The 20,239-nt window shown below is 35.3% G+C and overlaps 1 protein-coding gene across 1 annotated transcript in view; it reads left to right on the top strand.

Moving 5' to 3' along the window:
• Nucleotides 1-20,239, top strand: part of LOC121369265 (TBC1 domain family member 30-like) — a 64,251-nt gene that overhangs the window by 23,031 nt on the left and 20,981 nt on the right. Inside the window, exon 3 of the mRNA XM_041494227.1 lies at nt 9,529-9,662. Coding sequence (XP_041350161.1) covers nt 9,529-9,662 — 134 coding nt within the window. The remainder of the gene's footprint in view (nt 1-9,528; nt 9,663-20,239) is intronic.

The raw sequence follows: 20,239 nt of genomic DNA, 5'->3' as shown, positions 1-20,239 counted from the left end.
CCATATGTCTGATGCCATATAACCATAAATAAAATGTGTTGAGTGCGTCAAAAAATAAAACATTTTCTTTCTTTCTTTCTAGCTGCTTGGTTTCCTTCTTTAAATAATGCAAAATTAATTAAATAATATATACTGACACTTAATTAGCAGTGACCACCTGGCATACAGCACTGACAATGAATAGTACTAATTAGACACTTTATAACACATAAAGCTCCTGTTCTCTGCACTTTATCAAGTTTCAGCTTCTCATGTTAAACTGTAATTATTTGTTTTTGTACCTGTCTGGGTTTGACACTATCAGTTATACCTGATATATTACACTTTATGGCATGTCAATATATTTATTTCAGTTCATAGCTCATCTTGCACCTGACAGTAATTCAGTATCAATAAATTTTCTCTCTTGTATTTCACAGTATTACAGTTGTGGTTCCTGTCTGTAGTTTCAAACTTGTATGATGTCATGTCAACTTTCTATCATGCCCATTGTATTGTACTTTTAACAATTTTGATTTTAAATGAGATAGTAGCTGTGCTGTTTTGTTGTTTATTTCAGTCCTGTTATCAGATGATGTATTATTTACTAAGGCATAACATAAAATGCATGTGTTATTTGTTTCTGGTTACCAGACTGACCCTAGGTTTAATCTGACTATATATATATATATTTATTTTTTTCATTTTTATAAGTTATTTTTTATGCACAAATGATTATCTAAAATGATCACAAGCATCAACTTTTGTTTCCTGATAAATTTCAATATCTCAGCATTGTTAGTTAATATTTACATTTCACTTTTAAGGGTCAAAATTAATTTTGTAGATTGGAAAGCAATTTTTACTTCTCAGATTTTAAGCTGGAAGGAAATGCTAGAAACTGAGAAGCAATTCTAGAAATTATACTTAAAGTCAGTATCCATAATGCAACTTTTTTTTCACATATAGTAATGTGAATAAATGTGGATAAAAATGTATGGGTATTTTTATATTATCACTCTTGCAAATTAGAAATACTAGATATATCTGAAATACTCAAAAAAAAAAAAAAAAAAAAAAAAATAAGATGGAAATCAAAACCTGCATAAATGAAACTGATTATCAGAAATCAAATGGTTCATTTTCAGCAGCATTTCCTACCTGACCCATGTCATATTCCAGCATTGACTTTATTCTGTTTGTCTACAAAGAATTAATACCTGGGGCCTAATTCACTAAACTCTAGCAACTTTGCAATCTCGCAGTGCAGTGCTGAAAGACTTGCAAAGAGGATGCTTTGTTGTCTGGCAGAGCCTAAGAGAGCTTTGTGAATAAGGCCCTAGATTAGTAATTATCTGCCTTTTGTTTGTTATGTATACCAAACTGGACCTTTTGGGTACTTACCAATAATTTTTTTTTTTAAAACCACAATTCTACCCACCTACCCTATTTTTGGTTAGCATTCAGTAGGAAACACACATTATTTTTTATTTGACCTAATCTGGTAAAATCCTGAGTTTTGCAATTCACCATTTGGAAACTATCAATTTCAGAGGTGAGGTGTTTTGTATTCATTTAACTGGTGGACCAAGCGGCTGTCAGGTTTGTTTGTTGTGTGGAGTTTGTCTTTGGGCTCTTCCAGAGTTACCGTATATCGCTGTGTATTAGCCGTATATCGCTGTGTATTAGCCGTATATCGCTGTGTATTAGCCGTATATCACTGTATGAACCATATATCACTGTGTATTAGCTAACTTCTCAAGCCTCTAAATACCATCACGAAGTCAACAAAAAAAGTCTTAAGAAAATAACAACAAAATATCGGCGTGTACGGAAATACAATACTAAAGAAAACTTGTTGGTCAATCTCGGCTTCAAAACCTTACCATTGCGTTATTTAATCAGTATTTTTAACAGCAATTGATTTGATTTCACCTGTAATTAATTGGGAGGCGAGAAGCACTGTAACTATTATTTTTATTGCCTAGTGGCTCTACTGCTATATTTCATTTATGGTTTTAATAGTTTTATTTTGTAGATGTATATTTAAAACACCCCCCCCCACCCAAAAAAAAACAGCCTTCCACTTTCCCTTTACCATAGCTTGACACCCAATAACCGATGTATTTTCATTCATTCATTCATTCATTCATTCATTCATTCATTCATTCATTCATTCCACTTCCCAATGTAATCAGTTGGATATAATGGACAGCTGTGGTGGATACGTGGACAGCTACACTCATTACAATTCTGTAACCAATCTACCAAAAGTAATAATTTTAAATACTAGTTTTTAATGTAAACTTATAGAGCAGAATTTACATTGTCTGATTTTCTTTAATGTAAGCATTTAAGCATTGTAATATATATAGTTACACAAGTTTTGTAAATTGGACCCATAGTATTCTCAGATGCACATTAAGAAAGCAAAAAAATATAACATTTTACAAATGTTTTTTAAATACGAGGCATGTGCATTGTTTCACTTTAAAGGGACATACCCTAGTTTTTAAAAACTGAGGCATATTAGTCACTATTAGAACCATTCATGATCACTAAAATCAAACATTGCTTATATTTTATTGTTTAGATTATCCATTTCCGTACAACTGAAGTGTTTTCGGTCATCCTGGTGTCTCTAATACCACAAAATGCATTTTTCATATTTTAAAAAATGCATGTGCGTCTGAGTGGTAGTAGTTATTGATTCGAGTTCTAGTCTATATTTAAAAGATATTTCCGGTTTTAACGTCACAGACTCTTATTTCACTCTGTTGTAACTTTATTCAAGTGTGTTGCAGGTTTGTAGGTTAACTAAACTTAGTGTCCATGTTTACGAGTTGAAACTAGGGCATGCACCTTTAATGTAGATACCAGGTAATGTGTTTTTTAATAATAAGCCAGTGAAAATAAAACCATTCACTACTGAAATTCATTCAGTTATTTGAAAAGGATACATTTCATATTATGTTGGGGTTTTTTTCTTGGTATTAAATACATTCTTTGAAGAAGGTTTGGATATTGGAAAGAAAACCCCATTAAACTAAGCTCTTATTAAAATTTTCATTAAGAGAACACACTTACAGCTTGGATGCATATCTTGTTTCACCAATAACGGTCCCGTTTATTACCACTAGTAAATCCATCTTTTCATATTGTAAACTACCTTATTGATACTGGTAACCATGGCAGCCGTGATGTATAGCTGGCTATTTCTGTCGGCAGTTTATGGTCATCACTTGTAACTGACAGTATTCCTGCCAAGCAGCACCAATTGGAATTGTCAACATGTGAGTTAACATAATTAATGCGGTGACGTAGTAACAGGGGTCGTTGATTCATGTCAACCAGACCGGTTCATTTTCATCCACAGAGGTGCTCTCAAGTGTGGCTAATGGAGATTCTTTATCTACCTGGGAAATCGTGTACCTCCATCACCACAATTAATTCCTTTGTTAGCTTTTTCCTGACATATTTTAGCATAGCTGTAGAAGCCGAGATGTCATGAGTAATTTTTTCTTAGTTAGCTTGTTGCCTCCTTCACCTTCTTGAGCCTGGTCCATCAGTTTGATTAATATTAGATGGTGGATCAATACAAATCCATCGAGCGACTTTCATTGACTATCTTGATAGGAAGAATTGCCTTGGGGAAAGAAATAGCTGAAGTGCGTAAAAATTTTTCTCTCCACATACAGACAAATATGCTTGAAGATGAGGTATATTTTGCTATGATGTATCAAAAGAATAAGAAAAAATAGCCCACGTTTCATTCAAGAATTGATGTTTCATGGAGTTTATGCCATGAATTCAACTGGAAATGTATAGAAATGTTGTGTACATTGATATATTGATGTGTTCAATCGATTCATCGAGAATTCATTGAAGAATCTCTAACAACGAAAAGAACAAATCACCATATTTTGTTTATTTCAACTGATTTTCTTTCATTAACCATACATCGAGATAGTGAGGATATTATTATTCTTTGGTTCTCTGACCAAAGTGAAGACTGTGAATCTGTATTGACGCAAAGAGCCCACGCTCTTTCAGTGGCGATAACGAGAGGAAATCATTACAGCTGCTTTGTTGGATAATATTGGTATTCCAATATCAGTCTGTGTGGTGGTCGTAGCATGAGATTGGAGAACATGTTTGGCTTCCTAAGTAAGAACACGGTCACTAATGGACACTCTAATGTGTGCTCAGACATCGTAGCTGCCAAACGGAAAGGTAATCAATTCTGCAGTTATAAGAAGCCTGGTTTAGTTTCCTTTACGTTAGTGTACGTTGGTTTCAATAATCAAATTTTATCTTGTAATATAAGGATTGCACTTTATATCTCATTACATACTGAAATTGGTTTAATATTATTATACTTATGTTATTTGGTTGAATAAATTGTGTGTGTGTGTGTGTCGGTGTGTGTGTGTGTGTATCGGTGTGTGTGTGTGTGTATCGGTGTGTGTGTGTAAATGTGTGTGTGTGTCAATGTGTGTGTGTATGTCAATGTGTGTGTGTGGTGTGTGTGTATATGTGTGTCAATGTGTTGTGTGTGTATCGGTATGTGTGTGTGCTGCATATCCATATTCATATATTGTGTGTATGTGCACGGGTGTATGTGTGTGTGTGTTTTGCATGTGCATGTGATTGTATGTTTTTATAGGTCTATGTATGCATGCTTATGAACCTACCGTTTTGTCCATTGGCAACAAGGTATCTCTTGTATGCAATTTTCCACAAATAGGACAACACACAACATGGTCTTTGATATACTAGTCATAGTTGTGTATTAAAAACCTGAATGTGTCCACCAAGGAGGTTCGATCCTATGATCCAAGCACCTCAGATGAATGCTCTGTCTATCTATTTATCACATTGGTCATTTCTAACTTCTTTGGGGCAGGACATAGCCCAGTGGTAAAGTGATCGCTTGGTGTGCGGTCGGTTTGGGATCAATCCCCATTAGTGAGCCCATTGGGCTATTTCTCATTCCAACCAGTGCACCACGACCGGTATATCAAAGCCCATGGTATGTGATATCCTGTCTGTGAGATGCTGCATATAAAAGATCCCTTGCTACTAATGGAAAAATGTTGTCTGTTTTCTCTATAAAACTTATGTCAAAGTTACCAAATGTTTAACATCCAGTAGCCAATGATTAATAGATCAATGTACTCTAGTGTTGTCATTAAACAAAACAAACAAATTTGTAACAGTCATACATGTATGCTTATAAAGTTATGATAAATGCATGTGTTTAGAAATGAATAGCTTGTAGTGGGATTTATCTCAGATGGTAGAGCTTTAACGAAGGTTCTTTAGTTGTGGGATCAAAACTTAGATTTTACCCATTTTACCAGTTCTCCGTGGTAATTGTGCATATAAAACATCCCTTGCTGTTAATGGAAAAAGAATGTAGTGGGTTTCTTCCGAAAATAGTGTGTCATAATGATCAAATGTTTGACATCAATGTACTCTAGTGGTGTCATTAAACAAAACAAACTTGTAGATGTAATATTTTGTCTAAGACTTGTACATATTTAAAATAAATGTACAATGATGACCTTTTATAAATTTAAACTCTAATATTTATCAAAATATAGACACAAACTACGGTATGATTCTGTAATAGATGTTTGAAAAATTATTTGCATTTTCTGTGAATGTTGTAAATTTTTAGTTAGAGCAAAACTTTAAGGGCCAAATTTACAAAACCTGTTTATGTCTTACGGTACACACATATAAATATTTAATATGCTTAAACACTTGCGTTTAAGAAAAACAGGCTTCGTAAATTCGGCATTAAATATTTATGAAATATGTAGACCAAAATACTCTTCTGTAACAAATATGTTTGAAACATGATTTTCTTTTTTTGTGAATGTAAAAATAGTAAAAGATTAAATATTTATTAAAAATGTATGCTTCATTAAAGGTTGTGTTTGAAAACTGACCTGCTTTCTCTGTGAATGTCTTGGATGATTTGCGTTGTTGAATAGAAACCATGCTTGATGAACCACAATACTGTCAGAATGTTTTTTAGATAATTAGGAATTCAGTGTATAGAGGATTGGAATTTGCTATTAAAACTGGATATTCTTTCTGCTGGATTTGTTAAGAAATTCAATATATAGATGGTTTGGAAATAGCTATTAATACTGGATATTCTTTCTGCTGGATTTGTTAAGAAATTCAATATATAGATGGTTTGGAAATAGCTATTAATACTGGATATTCTTTCTGCTGGATTTGTTAAGAAATTCAATATATAGATGGTTTGGAAATAGCTATTAATACTGGATATTTGTTTTGCTAGATTTGTTAAGAAATTCAATATATAGATGGTTTGGAAATAGCTATTAATACTTGTTAAGAAATTCAATATATAGATGGTTTGGAAATAGCTATTAATACTGGATATTTGTTTTGCTAGCTTTGTTGAAAAATTCAATGTATTAGATAGGTTTGGAAATAGCTATTCTTTCTGCTATACTTTTTTTTGAAAATTGAATGTATAGAAAGGTTTTGAAATTACTGTTAATACTGGATGTTCTTTCTGCTAGATTTATTGGAAAATTCAATGTATAGATAGATTTGAAAATTGCTAGTAATACTGGATATTTTTCTACTAGGTTTTGGGGAAATTAAATGTATAAATGTTTTGAAATTGCTGTTAAAACTGGATATTTTTCTGCTAGTTTTTGTGAAAATTGAATGTGTTATTAGGATTTTGGAAAATTGCTGTTAATACTGGATGTTCTTTCTGCTAGATTTCTTGTAAAAGTTCAATGTACAGATAGGTTTGGAAATTGCTTTTAATATTTGATATTTTTTGTTACATTTGATTGAGAGATTCAGTCAGTATATAAAGGATTGGAAATTGCTATTGATACTGGATACACTTTGATAGGTTTGATTAGGAATTCAGTATATGCATAATTAGAATTTGCTATTAATAATACTGGATAATTTCTTCTATTAAGATACCTAAAACCTATCAGAAGACAAAATTATTTTTAGTCTGTGAACAAGATTGTTGCAACAGATAATTGTTTGGAAATGTATTGTTACCTTCCAAAACCAAATTCCAGTTTTATTTGCTGTAGCCTGCCAATCACCCACACTAAGATAACCTCAATTTTTAAACTACATGACATCAACCAAAAATCCTAAATGTTATTCTTCAGTAAAATGCAAACAATGACATTATGGAAAATGGATCTTAATAGGGATAAAAGAAATGTATTTGTGTGTATTTGAAACTACAGTGAAACCCCTCAAATCAGGAAGCCTCAGTAAACCAGAATTCCTTCATAACCAGATGTTTTTCATGGTTCTGTGATTTATCCACCTCTTGACACTATAATTAACCACATTCTAAACATTCCAACTAGTGCACCACAACTGGTCAAAGGCTGTGGTATGTGCTATCCTGTCTTTGGGCAAATGCATATATAAGATCCCTTGTAGTATTAAGAAAAATGTAGCGGGTTCCCTCTGTTGACTATGAGTCAGAATTACCAAATGTTTGACATCCAATAACCGATGATTAATTAATCAATGTGCTCTAGTGGTGTTGTTAAATAAAACAAACTTAACTGAACACCGTTTGAATAATGTAATTCTGATGTATTTATTTAATGTAACTTTAAATCCTGAAAACTGGGTGATCAGAATATCAATCATTATGACATCACTAATTGCTCCAAATGTCACCTCGGCTGATTTATTTGATTAGAAACACAGACAGCTAATGTGCCACTTTGAGTTATCTATCAGAGTTACATACAATCATTGTTACAAATGTCCCGTTGACAAATAACAATTTAGTATTTAAAGTTCAGTTGGCAGCTTTGATGTTTAAATAACTAAACACACACACTGTGGAGAGCGGATCTAGCTCATATTTTTGAGAGTGCTCGTCTGAGGTGATTGCATCATAGGATCAAACAACATCAGTGGCCCCTTTCTGTGATTGTTTTTTTTCCCCTGTCCCAGTGGGTGCCCCATGATTGGTATATGAAAGGCCATGATATGTGCAGTCCTGTCTGTAGGAAAGTACATATAAAAATCCCTTGTTGCTAATAGAAAAATCTAGTGTGTTTCCTTTAAGAGTCGTAAGTCTACATTGTACAAATAAAATTTAATATTTGATGGTGAATAAATCAGTGTGCTCTAATGGTGGTGTGAAACAAAACATCTTCCACTTTAACCTGTGTATATGTCTAACTTTGTTGTTAGTTAACATATCTTGATATAATTATATAGAGAACATCTTCAACTTTAACCTGTGTATATGTCTAACTTTGTTGTTAGTTAACATATCTTGATATAATTATATTGATAACATCTTCCACTTTAACCTGTGTATATGTCGAACTTTGTTGTTAGTTAACATATCTTGATATAATTATATTGATAACATCTTCCACTTTAACCTGTGTATATGTCGAACTTTGTTGTTAGTTAACATATCTTGATATAATTATATTGATAGCGTATTCCACTTTAACCTGTGTATATGTCGAACTTTGTTGTTAGTTAACATATCTTGATATAATTATATTGATAACATCTTCCACTTTAACCTGTGTATATGTCTAACTTTGTTGTTAGTTAACATATCTTGATATAATTATATAGAGAACATCTTCAACTTTAACCTGTGTATATGTCGAACTTTGTTGTTAGTTAACATATCTTGATATAATTATATTGATAACATCTTCCACTTTAACCTGTGTATATGTCGAACTTTGTTGTTAGTTAACATATCTTATTATAATTATATAGAGAACATCTTCAACTTTAACCTGTGTATATGTCGAACTTTGTTGTTAGTTAACATATCTTGATATAATTATATTGATAACATCTTCAACTTTAACCTGTGTATATGTCTAACTTTGTTGTTAGTATAGATAACATCTTCAACTTTAACCTGTGTATATGTCTAACTTTGTTGTTAGTTAACATATCTTGATATAATTATATAGATAACATCTTCAACTTTAACCTGTGTATATGTCTAACTTTGTTGTTAGTTAACATATCTTGATATAATTATATAGATAACATCTTCAACTTTAACCTGTGTATATGTCTAACTTTGTTGTTAGTTAACATATCTTGATATAATTATATTGATAACATCTTCAACTTTAACCTGTGTATATGTCTAACTTTGTTGTTAGTTAACATATCTTGATATAATTATATAGATAACATCTTCAACTTTAACCTGTGTATATGTCTAACTTTGTTGTTAGTTAACATATCTTGATATAATTATATTGATAACATCTTCAACTTTAACCTGTGTATATGTCTAACTTTGTTGTTAGTTAACATATCTTGATATAATTATATAGATAACATCTTCAACTTTAACCTGTGTATATGTCGAACTTTGTTGTTAGTTAACATATCTTGATATAATTATATTGATAACATATTCAACTTTAACCTGTGTATATGTCGAACTTTGTTGTTAGTTAACATATCTTGATATAATTATATTGATAACATCTATTTTTGTTTGTCCAGGAATTGACACGAGAATGAGGTTTAGTATCGAGCCCCCGACATGTATGGGGGAGAGTGCCTTCGACCAGTGGAAAGACGCCATGAGAGCAGTGGCCAGACTTCCCATGGGCATCCCCACCGAGTTCAGGAAAAAGGTAAACATTGTGCTTTACAAGTAACGTGTCATGGGCATCCCCAGTGAGTTTTCAAGAAAAAGGTAAACATTGTGGTTTACAAGTAACGTGCCATGAGCATCCCCAGTGAGTTCAGAAAAAAGGCAAACATTGTGGTTTACAAGTAATGTGTCATGGGCATCCCCAGTGAGTTTTCAGGAAAAAGGTAAACATTGTGGTTTACAAGTAACGTGCCATGAGCATCCCCACCGAGTTCAGGAAAAAGGTAAACATTGTGCTTTACAAGTAACGTGTCATGAGCATCCCCACTGAGTTCAGGAAAAAGGTAAACATTGTGGTTTACAAGTAACGTGCCATTGGCATCCCCAGCGAGTTCAGAAAAAGGTAAACATTGTGGTTTATAAGTAACTTGTCATGGGCATCCACAGCGAGTTCAGGAAAAAGATAAACATTGTGGTTTACAAGTACCATGGGCATCCCCAGCAAGTTTTCAGGAAAAAGGTAAACATTGTGGTTTACAAGTAACGTGTCATGGGCATCCCCAGTGAGTTCAAGAAAAAAGTAAACATTGTGGTTTACAATTAACTTGTCATGGGCATCCCCATTGAGTTCAGGAAAAAGGTAAACATTGTGGTTTACAAGTAATGTCCCATGGGCATCCCCAGTGAGTTCAGGAAAAAGGTAAACATTGTGGTTTACAAGTAACGTCCAATGAGCATCCCTACAGAGTTCAGGAAAAAGGTAAACATTGTGGTTTACAAGTAACGTGCCATTGGCATCCCCAGCGAGTTCAGAAAAAGGTAAACATTGTGGTTTATAAGTAACTTGTCATGGGCATCCACAGCGAGTTCAGGAAAAAGATAAACATTGTGGTTTACAAGTACCATGGGCATCCCCAGCAAGTTTTCAGGAAAAAGGTAAACATTGCGGTTTACAAGTAACGTGTCATGGGCATCCCCAGTGAGTTCAAGAAAAAAGTAAACATTGTGGTTTACAATTAACTTGTCATGGGCATCCCCATTGAGTTCAGGAAAAAGGTAAACATTGTGGTTTACAAGTAACGTCCCATGGGCATCCCCAGTGAGTTCAGGAAAAAGGTAAACATTGTGGTTTACAAGTAACGTCCAATGAGCATCCCTACAGAGTTCAGGAAAAAGGTAAACATTGTGCTTTACAAGTAACATGTCATGGGCATCTCCAATGAGTTTTCAGGAAAATGGTAAACATTGTGGTTTACAAATTACGTGCCATGAGCATCCCCACTGATTTCAGAAAAAAGGTAAACATTGTGGTTTACAAGTAACGTGTCATGAGCATCCCCAGTGAGTTTCAGGGGAAAGGTAAACATTGTGGTTTACAAGTAACGTGTCATGGGCATCCACAGCGAGTTTTCAGAAAAAAGGTAAACATTGAGGTTTACAAGTAACCTGTCATGGGCATCACCATTGAGTTCAGGAAAAAGGTCAACATTGTGCTTTACAAGTAACGTGTCATGGGGATCCCCACCAAGTTCGGGAGAAAGGTAAACAATGTGCTGTACAAGTAACATGTCATTTACTAGAGCACTGCTAGATATTACATCCTGATACTTGCATACTAGCTGGTAGATATTGCCAGATCAATACAATATTGATGTGTCTGTCTTGCGCTGTCAATACTTCATATAGAAGCAGCCAAATGATTCCGCCCACTCAAATACACAGCACAGTGGGTGGACAGGAATCCATTGTTGTCATCCAATGACAAAATCTAGCAACTCACTTGTTGGTAAAGATTTAGATTATACATGGCTGAATTTACGTCCCTTAGACATGTGTAACTGCCCTAAATAGGGAGGTGGGGGGGGGGGGGGCAGGGGCAGGATGTAGCCCAGTGGTAAAGCATTCACATGATGTGTTATTAATTTACGTCCCTTAGACATGTGTAACTGCCCTAAATAGGGAGGTGGGATGTAGCCCAGTGGTAAAGCATTCACATGATGTGTTATCAATTTACGTCCCTTAGACATGTGTAACTGCCCTAAATAGGGAGGTGGGGGGGGTAAAGCATTCACATGGGCGTTATCAATTTACGGGGCTTAGACATGTGTAACTGTAAGTCCAGTGGGGTAAAGCAGTGGTAAAGCATTCACATGATGTGTTATCAATTTACGTCCCTTAGACATGTGTAACTGCCCTAAATAGGGAGGTGGGATGTAGCCCAGTGGTAAAGCATTCACATGATGTGTTATCAATTTACGTCCCTTAGACATGTGTAACTGCCCTAAATAGGGAGGTGGGATGTAGCCCAGTGGTAAAGCATTCACATGATGTGTTATCTATTTAAGATTGATCCCAGTTGGTGGACCCTTTGGGCTATTTCTTATTCCATCCTGTGCTCTACAACTGATGTAATAAAGGCTGTGCTATCCAGTCTGAGATGGCACACACAAAAGATCTCTTGCAGATAATTGAGGGAGTAGAATATGAAGTGGTGGCAGGTGGTTTCATCTCAAGCAGTCTTGTTATTGCAATCAACCAGTCATTAACTGGGCACAAGTTGACAATTTCTCATTTTTCTCTAATCGAGTAAGACATGAATTATTGTGAAGCCCTTTATTAAAAAATGTCATGGGTTTACAAAAAAAACCCCACACACTTCATTGGGTACTTAAATTAGTTAATCAAAAAGGTAGTATTATATATTTGTATTATATGTATACATGTTATATATATTATATATATTATATATATGTTCATTGTTGTTATATTTGTCAAATACACTAGTCAATGAATTACACAGGTTAGACCACGACAAACAAAAGTGATTTCACAGTACCAGGGCTCAAACTTAACAATGGCACCGATGGTAATTGCCGTCGTTGAGATATACATTGTCATGGGAGACAGATTTTAAAGTTTGAGCCCTGCAATACTGGATTTTGCTACTTGACATCAGATTGTCTGGCAGGTTTTAAAGTTTGAGCCCTGCAATACTGGATTTTGCTACTTGACATCAGATTGTCTGGCAGGTTTTAAAGTTTGAGCCCTGCAATACTGGATTTTGCTACTTGACATCAGATTGTCTGGCATTTAAAGTTGAGCCCTGCAATACTGGATTTTGCTACTTGACATCAGATTGTCTGGCAGGTTTTAAAGTTTGAGCCCTGCAATACTGGATTTTGCTACTTGACATCAGATTGTCTGGCAGGTTTTAAAGTTTGAGCCCTGCAATACTGGATTTTGCTACTTGACATCAGATTGTCTGGCAGGTTAAAGTTTGAGCCCTGCAATACTGGATTTTGCTACTTGACATCAGATTGTCTGGCAGGTTAAAGTTTGTTTTGTTTAACGACACCACTGGAGCACATCAATCAATTAATCATCGGCTATTGGATGTGAAACATTTGGTAATTCTGATTCGTAGTCATTACAGGAAACGTGCTACATTTTGTTTCTAATGCAGAAAGGTATCTTTTATATGCACTTTCCCACAGACAGCAAACACATACCATGGCCTTTGTCCAGTTATGGTGCACTGGTTGGAATGAGAAAAAACCCAATCAGCTGAATGGATCCACTGAGGTGGTTCGATCCTGCAACACAAGCATCTCAAGCGAGTACTCAACTGACTGAACTAAATTCCACCCCCTGACTGGCAGGTTAAAGAAAAGGAAAAGAAAGGAATATTTATTTTAACAACACATTTTAAACACTGGCTATTTGGTGTCTAATTTGGTTAATGAGACTCTTGGTTAAGAAACACAAGTTCTGTTGTCATGGTCATCAAATTGATCCTGGACAAACAACTTTTGCTTGTGTAAATTATTTCCATCCTGGCTGAAAAAAAAAAGAATTTTTTTTATAAATTATTACATACAAAAGTTTTGCTAAATATAATCCAAAAAGAAAAGAAAAAAGAAAAATAAGAGAAGACAGCTCTGTATACTCTGTATAGCATTAAGATGGAGACATATCTGTTGTCATGTAATTAGTTTCATTCTGTTGAATTGATTGTCATCTATGTAAATTATTTCCATCATCATTAAATTAAATTTTTTCATAAATTATTTCATACAAAGCATTTTGCTAAACATCGAATTTAAAAAAAATAAAATGAATAACTTGAGAAGACTTCTGTTCATTGTGTATAGCGTTCAGGGAATTCTCATTGTCCACCCACTGTGGAATGGATTTGTGTGGGCGGCATCACTTAATACCTTCTAAACGAGGTATTGACTGCATTTGACAGGCACACCAATACCGTATTGATCGGCAGTATATACCAGCTAGTGTGCAAATATATTGTTGTGGGATTTGTAGCAGTCCACTGGCAAATTTCATTAGCTTCTGTTGATTTTCGGTCATTAGCCTCACAATAGGCTATAAATATATAGCTCTGTTTGATAGGAATATTTGCTTGATAAAATCACAACTCATAATCGGTCAAACAATAGCTATATTTATATTACTGTTAGAAATAGTGGATTTTGAACATTATGGTCTCACTACACAGATGTCATTTGCCATTGAAACCCATGTTAAATTGCCCAACTTCAAATGAAGATTGCTAATAGAATGGGTTCTTGTTGGCACTAACAACATACACCATTGCAAACATACATTATATAAGCATTTATTTTCACACCAAAATTGAGAACATTTCCATCTCAGTTTTTTGCTATATGACCGCATCTGGCTGTAGTACCGGTCCGAATCATTAACCGATTCACTTCAGCTGTCTCTTGTGTTATACACCCATGTCCCAAAAGGTCAATGCACAAAATTACAAAATAACACAGAAGGCTTACCATTAAACATACATGTATATTGTTTTAATTCTTCACCATTTCCTAGAAGTAAATAATTGAACTATAACATATGTCACAGTTAGGAACTATAGTGGACCGTGGTGAATGAACTGTCATCCGGAAGTGAACTGTGTAGTGAAACCTAAACATGTTTTGATAAAATACCACTGTTTATTCCTTCATAATAACTTTATGTAGTTCAAGCGATCATTTGCTTGTAATATGCATAGAAACTTGTATTAAGTAGCCACAAAATGGAGAATCAGGTGGCTGCTTAATTAATAGAGGTGACTGCTTAATACAGGTCAGTCTATACTACAGAGATGAAAGTTTTAGGATTTGTCCTGAATTCTGGATTTTTAATCGTCTACACTGTTTCTGCATTTAGTGATATTTGTTCAAAATTGCCGTACTTTATGTCCAAAACTTACGATATGGGGGTCACCATTTTTTAGATCTTTGTGCAGCTCTAAGCCTAAGGCCAATCTCAGTACCTGACCACCAATACTAAAAAAAGGTTTGTAATCCACTTTGATCCCCGATACTGTATCAGATGATTTGGAAGAATACACATGTAGCCTCTTAAAGCAGGTTGGACTGATAAACATTTTGTGCCAAGTTTGTTTTCATAGTATGATGACCTACACAGAGTGCTCATTAGTAGATGGCTGGCAGTGACCTCGGTTTGCTACTCTATCTTCTACTAACACCTGTGTCTCATGTTTACAATCATACACATTACTGTACTGGGCTCAAAATTAAAAGTAAAATATGGCCGACTGTTACTTTCTTTAAAAAGCAGGCCAACAAAAAATATGGCCTACTGAAAATAAAGACAGCAGGAGGTGATGGGAGGTTTTGGAATAATGTGTGTGAAGTTAGGACTTCTGGGATGTAGTTTGAAGCATTACAGAATTACAACATATCTCTCTCTCTCTCTCTCTCTCTCTCTCTCTCTCTCTCTCTCTCTCTCTCTCTCTCTCTCTCTCTCTCTCTCTCTCTCTCTCTCTCTCTCTCTCTCTCCCCCCTCTCTCTCCCCTCCCTCTCTCTCCCCCCTCTCTCTCCCCCCTCTCTCTTGCTCTCGCTCGCTTGCTCACTCTCTCTCTCTCTCTCTCTCTGTCTCTCTATCTCTCGCTTGCTCACTCTCTCTAACTCTCTCTCTCCCTCTCCCTCTCCTACTCTCTCTCTCTCTCTCTCTCTTCTCTTTTCTTTCTCTCTCATCTCACTCTCTCTCTTCTCTCTCTCTCTCTCTCTCTCTCTCTCTCCTCTTCCCTCCCTCTCTCTCTCTCTCTCCTCTCTCTCTCTCCTCTCTCTCTCTCTCTCTCTCTCTCTCTCTCTCTCCTCTCTCTCTCTCTCTCTCTCTCTCCCCTCTTCTCTCTCTCTCGCTCTCTGCTCTCCACTCTCTCTAACTCTATCTCTCTCTCTCTGTCTCTATCTCACTCTCTCTCACTCTCTCTCCCTCCCTCTCCCTTCTCTCTCTCTCTCTCTCTCTCTCTCTCTCTCTCTCTCTCTCTTCCTCTCCCCTCTCTCTCCCTCTCTCTTCTCTCTCTCGCTCTCCTCTCTCTTCTCTCTCTCTCTCTCTCTCTCTCTCTCTTCTCCCTCTCTTCTCCCTCTCCCTCTCTTCTCTCTCTCTCTTCGCTTGCTCTCTCACCCTCTTGCTCTCTCACCCTCTTGCTCTCTCGAACTCTCGAAAAATGACCTGCAAATTTTTTTGTGGTTTTAGCAGGTGAATTTCACCTGCAAGGTCTTAAAAATGGACTGCTGTTCACTTTTCACTTTTCACAGGCCATGATTTCGAGCCTCCTACTTTCAGAGATACCCTGCCCTACTTGCATGTAACAGAATATGGTAATGATAGACATTAATAACATGTTTAATCATTGCTGGTGACATATGCAGGTGTCTCGTCATGTTGCTAATAACGATAATTAAACACCTCAGACTGTCCAACAGTTGGTTGTTATGGTTACCACCAAATCTAAAGGGTGTTTGTATAATGTGGGTTTGTGGTGATCAGTGTTTTATAAAGTGTTCACTAATCTGTGTGGCTCAGTGGTTAAGTCATTGTGCTAAAGGCTGGTACAGACAACATAACAAAGAATCAGCTTCATATCTGAGAGTTATAGGAAAGAAAGAAATATTTTTTGAATGACATGGGAAAATGTAGTGGGCTTTCGCTAAAGATTACCTGATATCCAGCAGCCAATGATTAATTAACCAATGTGCCCTAGTGGTATCGTTAAACAAAACAAACATTAACTTTGTGACTAGCATTTAGTACCTGCAAATGCTGTAAAAAGTAGATAAACTCGTTCAAATGTGCTGTTCATATATACACAAGCGATAGGATGTAACACAGAGGTAAAACATATCATCTGAGGTGAAATGGGTAAGAGAGTCGGTTTGCCCTCAGTGGATTCCATGTGTGATACTTCAAAGGCTGTGATATGTACTGTTCTGTCTGAAACAGTGATTTAACAGATCCCTGTTAACACCTTAAAACTGATGCACTTTTTTTTAATAATGGATTTTCGTGAACACTTCATTCATTCATAAAAGATCTGTTGCTGTGTTTATAGGAGTAGCCTATATATGGCAGTGGGTGTCCTCTTTCTCTCTCAAGCCTATATATGGCAGTGGGTGTTCTCTTTCTCTTTCAAGCCTATATATGGCAGTGGGTGTCCTCTTTCTCTCTCGAACAGGTGTCAAAATGGCCATATGTGGGTATGGGTACTCTATTTACGTGCCCCTATAAAAAAAAATGGTTCAGGCACGCCCATCACAGATCCGACCTTTAACCTCGCCAGGGGTCAATTCTGGGACGGGGGGGGGGGGGGGGGGAGGAGGCCATATGTTAAGAATATGCTGAAATGTCCTTTTGTTTTCTTTACTTTCTTGATTACTATTAAGTGCCTGTTATAAATTTGACCCGTTTGACACATACTCCAAGTGTTTCTACAGAGCTGCAGCTTCAAACTCTTTTGTTATCTTCACTCTAATGTGCTGCTATATTACCAAGGGAATGAAAGTAATCGTAGCCATTTTCTTTATCATGTTTTGTAAAGAGTTATCAAACGACTTGGCTTCTGTGATGGAGTTATTAATGCCGTCTGCCTTTGTAATGGAGTTATTAATGCCGTCTGCCTCCGTTAATTTCATTTTTTCTCTGTGAACTGTTATGCAACCAATGGTGGCCTGATTGTGAAGGAACTGAATGCTGACAGGAATCAATAGATGCTCGGTGTTTCTGAGACCGTAAATACCACTTGAGATTCCAGCTGCCTGCCAAAGATGAATATGACCCACTCTATAACGCTGCCATGTCACCCGTTAGTAGTTTTACAGAGTGGACAGTATTTCAAAACCTTAGATAACAGGAAGTAGGTTCAGGTGAACTATATTTATATAACCCGTGAGTTAGTTTGTCTGCTGATGTTCTGTGCATCAGTGTTCTAAAATTAGTCTAGAACAGTATAGAATGTGCATTTTTGGAATACGTTAATAAAGTTCTGGTGATTCTTAAGTTTGCGGCAATAATTTTAGAATGTAACAATTCACTACGATTGGTGGTTCACGTGACCAAAATGATCGTTCTTGTGAAATATTGTGCCTTATTAATGTGGTTTATTAAAGGTACATATTCCTCTAAATGTTTTTGGTATCCAGCCAACCAGCCAGCCATCGATCCATCCAATACATTCCATTCCATCTATCCGTCCTTCTGTCCGTCCACCCGCCAACCTGCTGACCATCCATGCCCACCATGTCCTTCTCATATGATAATTTCTGGAATAGCTCTAATAAGAAATATGGCTGTTTAAATTCCTAAGACAGCTTCACTTTTATGTGGTGGTTTAATATTTAATATTTCCCAAATCAAGTATAGCCTGGTCTGGTGTGGTTCCAATATGAACCTAGTGACCCCATTGTCTACATTTTCAACTGATACCTATATGAATAGCTTAATGTTGCACTGTAAAAATATATTTTAGTCCCAGTCTACACCCCTGCAAACACTATGCAGAAAGTCTGAATATTAAATTGCATACAAGTCAAGATTAACTTGGTAAAGTAGAAAGTTGGCTTTGTTAGAAAAAATCTATATTTTTTCCTGTTTTGTTATGTTCAGTTTCAAAAATGAAAATTTAAAAAAAAGATTATTTTAATTTAATTTTTTTACAAATTACTACTGTAATAATAAAAATGTTATTCTATTTCTCATCACTTTCAATACTGGCTTGTTGATGTCAGGCAAGACAGACAGTCATTATTGTTAAGTACTGGAATATAGATTCTCGAACTCTATGCTCAAATCCCAAGGGCAGGAACACAGTGATATTGTCTTCACGTGACTGAGCAAACATGACAATAAACTGAACAATTTTCTCTCCCATATAGAGCATAATGAAAAATTTATTGCTATGTTTTTCAAGTAACAAATGTTTTACTGTTCCAGTTTACACTCTGATGCCTAGGTGTTTTTATTTATTTATAACTATTTGTTTGTTTACTTATCTTCTTGCTTATTTGGTTTTTATTTATGTATGTATTTATTAATAAATGCTTTGTTTGCTGTTAATGGCTGTTAACCTCATAGATATATGTTATCCATAAATAATAGAAACATTTGATACACACAATGTATGAAAATAATGAAGATAAATACACAGAAATGATTTATACCAACACCACCCACCACCTAAAATATATATGCTAAAATATATATGAAGAGTTATTTTTTGAAATGCGATATATAGAACATTCATCTAGAGTGTTTTTTTAATATGGAAAATACCTACCAAATTTTTGTTGATTTGAGACAGATAACTAGACGAGGTTGATATTTTATATCTTGAAAAACAAGAGTAGCAAATTCTATTTATACTATAATACTTCCAAAATAACATTTCAATTGATATTTAGTAAATGACATTTCTAAAGTTGCCTTCATTGGTAATACAATGCCATCACGATTGGCACAAATGTAGTCTGATGTTACACAACTTAACTAAATCTTATAAAAATGTTATGTTCAGGTGTATAGGTCCTGTTGCCTTGTAAACAAATTAACATCAAAGAGTATTGACCGGGTTAATACATCAAAATATCAAATGGGTTTATGGCATGAATATTATGGGTAGGGATAAACCCTTTTATTGCCCCAGCAGGCACTCATAACGGGGAAAATAAAAATCATAATTTCTCACTGAGAAATTATCATGCATTGGTCTAACGAACAATACTATTGGATGATTTGACGCTTACAAACCAATGACCTTGTCGGTACTAAATATGATGTCATCACGATTTGGCAAACACACACAATGACATCATGTAGTTTAAAGAGTTTGTGTTTACGGCTGTCTGTTTTTGGTGTTAAATTTATAACAAAATGTCATTTTAATGCAATTCATTATAGATTTTGTACCAGAATAAAGAGAACTTTTGTTTTTGAAAATTGTCTATGAAAGTAATTAAATTATAAAGTTATAGCAATACTCAGAACAGTGCGTAAAGTGGTTTATATTGTTTCTATACATGTACGTGCATGTGTGTCGAAAATAAAGACTTTTAGAGAAAAAATAGTAATAAATAGAATAAGAAACTCGGTACCAATATGTTGGGCATCAATTAATCATACCATTTACCATAGTGTGACACCCAATAGCCGATGTATTTTTCGTGCTGGGGTGTCGTTAAACATTCATTCATTCATTCATAGTCATACATTGTAGTTTATTGTAACACAGTACCCGAAAGCACACAAGAAATGCCTCGTTTGTCAGCAGCACAGAGAGAGAGAGAGAGA

This window comes from Gigantopelta aegis, chromosome 3 (assembly GCF_016097555.1).
Source record: "Gigantopelta aegis isolate Gae_Host chromosome 3, Gae_host_genome, whole genome shotgun sequence".
Lineage (NCBI taxonomy): Eukaryota > Metazoa > Mollusca > Gastropoda > Neomphalida > Peltospiridae > Gigantopelta > Gigantopelta aegis.
This window is presented reverse-complemented; position numbering and strand designations above follow the sequence as displayed.